This window comes from Calidris pugnax, unplaced genomic scaffold (genome assembly GCF_001431845.1).
Source record: "Calidris pugnax isolate Ruff unplaced genomic scaffold, ASM143184v1 scaffold103, whole genome shotgun sequence".
Lineage (NCBI taxonomy): Eukaryota > Metazoa > Chordata > Aves > Charadriiformes > Scolopacidae > Calidris > Calidris pugnax.
Window position 1 is genome coordinate 3,119,538 of NW_015090990.1, and position 9,080 is coordinate 3,128,617.

Sequence of the window (9,080 nt, forward strand, 5' to 3'; positions counted from 1 at the left end):
GGCCCCGCACGGCTGCAGCCCCCCCCTCCCCGCTCCGGCTCGGGGCGCTGTCAGGGCCGGTGCCTCCCCGCCGCCTTCCCCCCTGTCCCGGCGAAGCGCCGGCGGGATGCGCGGTTCCCCCCCAGCTCCGGGAGGTTGTCCCCCTTCCCTCCCCGGCCGGAGCCGCCCCAGCGCCCGCCCTGCCTGCCTCAGTTTCCCCTCTCTCCCCGGGCGGAGGACGGGTATCGCTACCGGGGGGCACCGCGGAGGCCGAGGGGGATGCCGGCGGGGATGCCACTGTCGCGGGGGACGGTACCCAGGGGATAAGTGTCTTTGGGCTCCGCACCCCAGAGGTGCGTGCCGGGGCGGGGGACCCACCTGCATCCCTTGCCCGGCTCCATCGGTCCCCAAGGCGAGGCAGGTAAGAGGGGACCGCCTGCCTTCCAGAAGAAGACCCCCCAACACTCACCACCCCTGTCCGACTCCATCTCCCCCGGGTGGCTGGCAGCTCCCCTCCACCCAAATTTGTGCGCTGCAGGCAGCCAGGGGTTAACACTGGTGCTGGTGTGAGTGGGGGGGTCCCCCGCCCTTCCCCCTCCCTCCAGCCCCTTTAAATATAATTTGTTAACGTTGGGACTTGTATTAATTAAAGCAGCAGCCGCTGCAGCCTGTGACCTGGGGGCTTGTCACCGTGAAATCAACTTTAAATCCAGATTTCAAGGGGGAAGAGAGCTGGGGGGAGCGCTGTGTCCTCCTAGAGAGGGTGACAGTGACAGCTCCTTGCCGGTCCCTGCTCCCCTTGAGCCCTGGGTGGAGCAAGAGGCAGGAGGACCTGCCCTCCGCTCTCTGGGGTCCTAGAAGAGAGCCCCTGCCTCAGTTTCCCTGCCGTGCAATGGGGAGAAGGACCATAACAGCTTCCCCGGATTGCCTTGGGAGAAGGTGGCAGGCGCTGTGGCTGGCTCAGAACAGGCAGGGGACAAGGTCCCTGCAGTGCTTGGGGCAGGAGCTGTGGGGCTTGGGGTTGACAGCAGCTCTGGACCTACTTTTCCTCTCCTCTCAGCCAGGGCTTGCTTTGACGGTGTGAATGGGCGCAGGAGCTGGGCAGAGGATTTCCCCTTCTTTGTAGGGGCTTTGGAGGGATGCAGCCCTTTCCGCCCTCCTTCTCTCTGCTGCCCCCCATCCCAGCTCTCCCTGGTGGAGCCACCGTGGATTTGCATTGGGGCAGACCCACATATTACCCATGGAAGTGGTGGGATGGGTGAAAACACCCTTGGGAAGCTGGAGAAAGTGGCAGCCTGACCCTGACAGCTCCCCTTCCCCCCTGAGCAAGCTGTAATTCAGCAGGGACCCTGGGGCTGAGCTGTTCCTCTAGAGCTGGGTGAATTGGTCCCTGAGAGCTCCTTCTGTCCATGTACCTGCACCAGGCTGGCAGGATTTGTGGGAGCGGAGGGGGAGTAAACCTTTTTCCCAAGACCTGGGTGCTCCATGAGGCAGCTGCAATCCTTCCTCCAGCATCCTCCTCCAATGTCCTGGGAGCTCTTCCTTCTGTAATCAAGGTTCAAAAGGCTCCAGCTGCCTGCTCCTCCTGGGGACTCAGCTCTTGCCTGTCCCGGGGAAGAGGCAGCCCTGCCTGGGGAGAGCTCTCAGCAGGGACCGAGTTGTCCTGAGCAAGGAGTGGGGTGGTGCTGAGCTCCTGATGGACCCTGCTGCAAGCTTCAGGATGCTCCCGGGTGTCCTGCTGCCTACTGCTCGCTTTGCAGGTCCTCTTGGACACTTTGAATCCCAGGATCCTTCAAGCCATTCCCTGGAGCTGGGCAGACACTTCCTCCCCTTCTGTCTCCATCTCCGCATCCGTCTGTCCAGTGTACCACTGTCCTACCTCCGGGCACCTCTCTCAGGACATGCTTCATCTGTGTCCCCACACTCCGTCTACCTCCATGTTTCCCCAGGCAGCATCTCTACTTGTATAAGTACTTGCACCCCTGCTACAAACCTTGCGCCTCCCCTTGTCCCATCCATCTGCTGGTCTCTGTGCTTCTGCGTTGATGGGTCCCCCAGGATGTAACAGTGGATTTGGGATGGCTGCTGGGAGTTTGAGGGTGTTCAGCAGCGTGCTTGGCTCCGAATTTCCTAGCTGAGCTGTCAGGAAAAGGCTGGTCCCTCTGGTTACCTCCTTTGTGAGGACCAGCAGTGGCAGGGGGACATGGGAGATGGAAGGAGGTGATCAACCAGCAGCAGGGATGGAGCCGGACCTGGGGTGAACCTCCTGCTCCAGGGTCTCTGGAGTCTCTGCAGGGAAACCCACACTCTCTGGGGAAGGAGAGCTAGGGCAGTCTGTGCCCAAGGGTCTGCGCTGCATGGCTGGGGCAGAAGAGCCCTGGGGGAGCATGCAGGGGGGATCCAGCCCTGGGAGATGCTGGGCTGATGCTGGGCATGGGCTGCCAGGGTGTCCAGGCTGTGCTGACATGGCTGGAGAGGATGGCAGCCCCAGTGCCACTGGGGTATTTCTGCCTGGCTGAGCTTACCGTTGTGCCCAGGAGAACGGGGGAGAGGGGCAGTTCTGGCCCTGGGACACCCTACATGTGAAGCTGACCCTTTCCAGTACCCCTCATCTTTTCTCCTCCTTTCTAATCTCAAGCTGCCCTGGAGCGTCACCCTCGCAGGCAGTGGGCACGGTGTGGGGAGAGGATCATCTCCCCTCCACGTGTGTCCCCGAAGGGGAAGTGGGTGGTCTGCCCATTGCTTGCTCCGAGCTCACGGAGTTTGTTTCCCTTTCCCTCCCAGCTCCTGCTCCAATGAGATCCTGGGCCTGAAGCTGCCGTCGGAGCCGGTGCTGAATGCCAACACGGTGTGCCTGACCCTGCCGGGGCTGACGCGGCGGCAGCTGGAGGTGTGCGTGCGCCACCCCGACGTCACCGCCTCAGCCATCCAGGGCATCCAGATCGCCATCCACGAGTGCCAGCACCAGTTCCGGGACCAGCGCTGGAACTGCTCCAGCCTGGAGACCAAGAACAAGATCCCCTACGAGAGCATCATCTTCAGCAGAGGTAAGGGTTCGATAGCTTCCTTCCTCTTCCTCTCCCTCTCCCTCTGCCCAGTCCCTGCTTTCAGAAGCCCTCATGGGCTTCCTGTGGGCCCCTGCACAGCTCTTCCATGGCCCAGGGGACCAGGCCAGTTCTTCAGAATCCTCCTGGATGAAGGCAGACAGAGCCTAAGAAACCTCAGGCTCTGCCAGACCGAGCAGTGCTGTGCTGTGGCAAAACTGGGTTCTTCTTCTTCATGCACCTTTGTTACCTGTGCTGGCCCTTGTCCTGAGCTGCTCCTCCCTGCCCGGCCCCAGCTGCTCCTAAGGTTCCTTTCAGGCCCTGCTGTTCTCTAGCATCTTCCCTCCATGCAATGTAGGCTGGTGTTTGGAGCCATGCCGTGGGTGTACAGCACAGTTGGTGGGTCTGAAGGTGGACACTGCTCTGAGATTTGGTTTGGTGGTGTTTCAGTGCATCATGGTGAGCAGAAATGCCTCTAGCTAATGGGACGTAGCTTTGTGAGCCCATCACCCTGGTGTCCTGCCTTTCTGTTGGCTCCCCAGTGCAGAGACCTGAGGGGTCTCTGTTTTCTGGGACCCTGGAGCATGGTGACATGTGGGGACAGGGAGACAGGCTGTCCTGGGAGCTCGCTTGCCCACAGAACCCCCACCTGCGCTGCTGGGAGAGCAATCCTAGCCCTCCACAGTCTGCTGAGTCCTGGTGCCAGGGTCTCCTCGTCTTCCCCACAAGCTCTGCATCTATCAGAGCCTCCCTGGTTGATACTCAGGAGGTTCCCCCAGGAGCAGACTCTGAGAGTGCAGAGGGGCTGCTCAGCACAGCGCAGATCAGGGTTGTGATGCGATGGGACCTTCTGTAGGGCTTGAATGCATCTAAGTGCTCTTCTTGAAGCCTGGGCCTTGGCACACACCAAAGGTCCCCTTGCCCCAGGCTGTGGGCAGGAGAGAACTATGTGGTGCCAGTGGCAGGCAGGCAGGTGCAGAGGGCAGGCAGGGTGCCCAGCAAACACATCGCTCCTCCAGCTCCTGAGGAAAGAGGAAACTACCAAAGATGCTTCTCACCTGCCTGCCTTGGGAGCCTCCTAAGCCACCAGCAGAGAGGTGCCTCTGTCCCCCCTTTCCCAAACACCCTTCCACACATCTGTCTGGGACTGCGAGGACATCCTCTCACAGAGGAGAGGTTGGCAGCTTGAGGCTTACATGCCTTTGAAGGGATGCAGTGGTAGGAGCACCCAGGTGGGTGGGGACATGGCTGGAGAGGGGAGCACAGAAACATTTTGGTGCTGGGAGGTCCCTCAGGTCCAGGACAGACGGGCCAAGCCTTGCTGGAGGGGATGCTGCCTTGCAGCACATGTAGTAGCAGGGCCACACACCAGGTCCTGCCTTGGAGCAGCTGCCGGTACCTGGAGAAGGGCAGCGTCTCTTCCCTCCACGAGCAGCACCCAGGTTAGGGCCTGGCAGGGAGGGTGGGGACCGTCAGCCCTGATAAGCATCGTGGTATTTCCAGGTCCTCTGAGGAATGCAATTCACTTCTAGTCTCCTCAGGCGGCGGGAGACATCGACTTGCTGGCTCAAGTTGCTCACACACCCAGGCAAGCTTCCCTGCTGCAGGTCCCACCAGGCTGGGTGAGAAGCTCCAGCAGCAGAGCGCGTGTACCTTCTGCATCCCTCCTTCAGCCCACCAAGTCTGGTGGTGGCTGGTGACTCGCAGCTCACTTGTCTTAGGTGCCACCACAGTCCTTCCCACCGTCAGGGCCATGATTGATGAGTTTGGGGACTCCTGCAGCCCCTGGACTCTTGCCCCAGTCCTGAACTCTTGGGTATGGCTCAGCCCAGGCTCCCAGCACCGGTGGGATCCCATCCCCTGGGATGGAAACCCAGCACCAGGGAAGGATGGAGGTAGGGCTGGTCTAGCAGAGCAGATGGGCACCTCCCAGCTCTCTTCTTTTGGCAGCCAAGAGTGCAGGATGAGCCCCAAGCACCCAGGCCATCCCATGTGGTTGCTCAGAGCCACTGTGGCATGGAGCAAAGCCTTGGAGGCTGCTGCCCTGGCCTGCTTCCAGCCCACTTGTGTCCCTCTCTAACGGAGCTGGAGCTCTGAGCTCCACCCTGCAGATGTCACGGACACGGCCAGCAGAGCAGGGATGCTGGGTGCATCCCCAGCGCCGGAGGAGAGGCGAGTGGTGGAAGCGAGGGGTGCAGGCTCCGAGCCGCAGGCATTAATGCATCTCACCTCCGGGGACCAGGCCTCTGCTCTGCGCCCTGCCCCATCCTTGCTGTGCCTGGGAACGCAACGTGCTTGTAGGATCATCGTTTGTAACCCAAAGTGACAGACCCCTTTAATCTTTCATTCCTTTTCCCACTTCTTCTGCCATCAGTTCAGCCGTGCGTGAATCTCACTTTAAATTATTTGTAGCTGGTTTCTCCCTCTCGCTCCCCCAGCTCGGCTCCGCTCCCCACCTCCGCCCCGTCCTCCTGCATCTCCTGCATCTTTCCCAGCGCTGGTGCTTGCTGGTCGCCCATCCCATGTTCTGCCCAGCATCCAATTGCTTGGTGGAGCCGGAGGGCTTACACCTGGGTGACAGGTACCATCCTGCTGCTCTGATCCCAGAAGTTTGAGGGCAAGCCCCAGGGAGCCAGGAGGGAGCAGGGAGGCTTTGAATCTGGCAGAGCTGGGAATCTGGCAGACCTTCTGGTGACGGGGATCCTGACAGCATCCCTGGGAAGAGCAAATACCTGCTGGGCACCCACAGGGAGATGCAGCCATCCCTGGGGTGCAGGGCACAGTGGCTGCGAGGCACAACAACAGGTTAATGGAGGGCAAGCAGAGGGGGTGCCCAGGGATTTACCACCCCTGCTCTCACAGAGCCTCTTTTTTTCTCTTGGTCAGATACCCCCATGGACTGTGGGTTTTCTGGTTTTGTCTTTTGATGCTGCACCCTTGGGATGTGTGGTGTCCCTTGTACCCCGTGCTGAGCCTCCAGTGCCATCTGCACCCACCCATCCTCCTTGGCCCACATCTTCTCCATGTGCTTCCAGGCTCAGCACTGTCATTGCAAATCCTTCTCCCATCCTCCCTGGCTCCTCAGCTGGCTGCCTACATCCTTGCCACCCTCCTGCCCTGGCATTCCCTGGCATTGTCACCTCTGGCAGCACCCTCGAGTTCTGTCCCTGGTCACATCCCTCTCTGCTGTCCCTCCCTCTCCCTCCAAGTGCTGGCAGAGACATCTCTCCTGGCCCCAGGGGCATATGCAGGAGGATGGAGCAGTGAGGTGGAGGCAGGTGGCTGCATCTGCATCAGCAGCTGAGACAGGTCTCTTGCTCCTGCTCCAAGGGTGAGCAGCACGACCATGCCCACCTCGCTGGGCACTGTGTGGCTTGGCTGGGCTGACCCATGCTTGGGTCCGTGCCAAAAAATGAAGCTGCGGATGCTGGTGGGTCATGGAGCCCTTTGTCCTTGTCTGGTACGTGTTCACTCATGGGTGGGTGCAATGCCAGCAGGGCTGGGACTGTCCAGCTGCCGGGCAGGGGCTGTCCAAGATGTGCTGAGGGATCCCTCTTCCCTGAGCATTCCCCTTTGCTCATCCCAACCCCATCTAGACAGAGCTCTGAAAGAAATGGGACCCCTGAGGAGGGACTGGGTGTCCTTGAAGACCCCCGAGGGTACATGGGTGGAGAGGACATCTGCTGCTGCTCGGGGGTGCAGCATCCCGCTGTTCCTCCTGCAGCCTTTGGAGGGATGAGTGATGCTTCATGCCCTGTGCCCCTCCTTAGGAGGGCTCCCTGGTGCCAAGGGGTCTGTGTGGCCATGGCCAAACCTTGATTCCGTACAGTAAGGAGCGGGGAACTCCCTGCAAGGTTGGAAACGTCAGGTGCTGGGGCCCAGCCAGCTACGAGCTGGAGAGCCTGGGGAGGCTTTGCTGTGTGGGGAGGGAGGCAGGTGCTGTTATGGATATCCAGGGAGATGCTGCCAAGCTCAGGACCCCAGCACCCAGCTCTGCAGAGCTCCAGCCAAGCTCCGGTGCCCGCAGACCGCAGCGCCTGGCCCGGCAGAGCTGCAGCTGGGCTGCTGGCAGGGTTTTCGGTACCCCCGGGCAAGCCAAGGGCTTTGCCCACCTGGCCCCGAAGTACGCATGGGTGCTTCAGATGCTCGGCTGCATCCCTGTGGGTGCCCCCATCCCTTGGACCTTCCCCTAGCTGATGGTGCCAAGCGAGACCCTGGGGCCAGGGCAGCATCCCTGGAGGTGTGGGGCTGAGCCTGGCTCCCTGCAGCCCCCAGAGGGGTTCAGGCTGCCGGCTCGGAGCGCCGTGGGCGGATGGGGAGCGAGGGCTGCGGGCTGTCCCCGGCACGCTCAAGGAGGTGCAGGGAGGCAAGTCGGGATCTGCAGGGAGGCATTTAGTGCCTGGCGCCGGGCCAGACCCTGGCAGGTTCACCTGCAGTTTAATTAGGGAGAGGGGAGGGGAGGGAGCGGGGCTGGGGGAGAGGCAGCGTGTCGGGACTGGCCGTCTCCACGGGCCTCGCAGGAGGTGGCAGGAGAAGCTCTCCTCTGCTTCACCAGCCAGTGGGGCTTGGATGACATGCTGCTGGTGTTACGGGGGATGGCTGCCCATGGAAGGGGCAGCTGAGCATCCCTGGGGTACTCCAGGTTGTCCCTGGACCAGGCTGTCCTGTCTGCTCCCTCAATGTCATTGTGGTGGGTGCTGGGAGGCCATCGCTGCCCGGGTGTGAAGGTGAGCGATGGAAGGAAGGCCATGACTCCAGCCTTCCCCAACCCAGCAGACCATGGAGCCTACAGCCATGCCTGAGCCAGGTCCATCACCTTCATCCTACATCAGCTTGAGAGATGGAGAAACTGCAGCATCCACGGCAGAATCAGTGTCAGCTGGGGCCTCAGGTCCTGCTAAATGGCTCCCCATCTCCTAGATGCATCTTGACAGGGGAAATTTTCCCTTGGTAAGAAAATTGCTTTGGGATCTGACTTGGGGCTGAGATGTCAGATCCATCCTCCTCACCCAGTACAATCCAAGTACATGGAAGGCTGGATGCAGGTGATGGTGTCAGGTCTCTTCCCTGCAAGATGCAATGCTTCTCCTCACACCTCCCATGGCTACAACCTCTTCTGTGGTCTCTGGAGGGATCAAACATCACCACAGAGGTCTTAGGTGGCTGGGGTAGCCAGAGAGCCTCCCTCCAAAGGGCTCGGGGCTGTCTGCTGCACATCATGCTTCACTGTGGTTCCTGGAAGCTCCCACCCTTGCTGAGCCCACGAAGCTGGTGGTTGTCGCCTGCAGCCACGTTGCTTGCTGCTTTGCTGCAATCCTCTGGGCTCTGGTGTGGCCAGGGTAGAGCAAGGAATGTAAACTGAACCTCCAAGCAGAACCACGCTGGCACAGCTGCCGCAGACCCGGCGCTGCCCTGGCCCTCTTCTCCCCATTGCTTGCAGCTCCCCATCAATGTGGGGTGAGGGAGGGAGGTGAGAAGGCAGGGAGGAGTGTTGGAGCCAGGCAGAGTGATACTGAGCGGGGAAATGACCATGGCGAGATGGGGACAAGACTCCCTGAGTGCTGGGATGGCAAGTCTTGGGGACCAGCCCGTCCTCTGCCCGAAGCCTGGGGGATGGCTGGGACAAGGACCTGTGCCTCATCCATCAGCTCAGCGTGGCTGGAGAGCAGCTGAGGAAGGAGGAGGGCTGGGGCTTGACCCCAGGGGTTTCCCAGCTGTGGAGGGCACAAAACAAACCTGGCCTCTTTACCTGTAAGGAGACGGGCTTGCTAGACGGACTGGGTGGGGTAGAGCTTCTGTCTGGTCTCCAGAAGGGATTTTAAGGAGATGCTGCATGGGAAATTGTTTGTTAGGCTGGGGAAAGGTGTGAGAAAAGGGCTAACGGACAGGCAGGGCTGAGCGGAGAGTGTCACACTGGGTGGAGGGTTTGCTGCTGCCATCCCTGCACACCAGCTGTGTCAGGAGTTGGGGACGCCGAGCGAGGTGGCAGCGACAGGTCCTTGCTCTTGGGCTGGTCCAGATTGTGGGGATGGAGAACTGATAGGGGGAGGATTTTGG

General features: G+C 60.8%; 1 protein-coding gene across 1 annotated transcript in view; it reads left to right on the forward strand.

The window, feature by feature from the left end:
• WNT10A (wingless-type MMTV integration site family member 10A) overlaps positions 1 to 9,080 on the forward strand; it is a 24,956-nt gene that overhangs the window by 8,552 nt on the left and 7,324 nt on the right. The window contains exon 3 of the mRNA XM_014954115.1: positions 2,764 to 3,026. Coding sequence (XP_014809601.1) covers positions 2,764 to 3,026 — 263 coding nt within the window. The remainder of the gene's footprint in view (positions 1 to 2,763; positions 3,027 to 9,080) is intronic.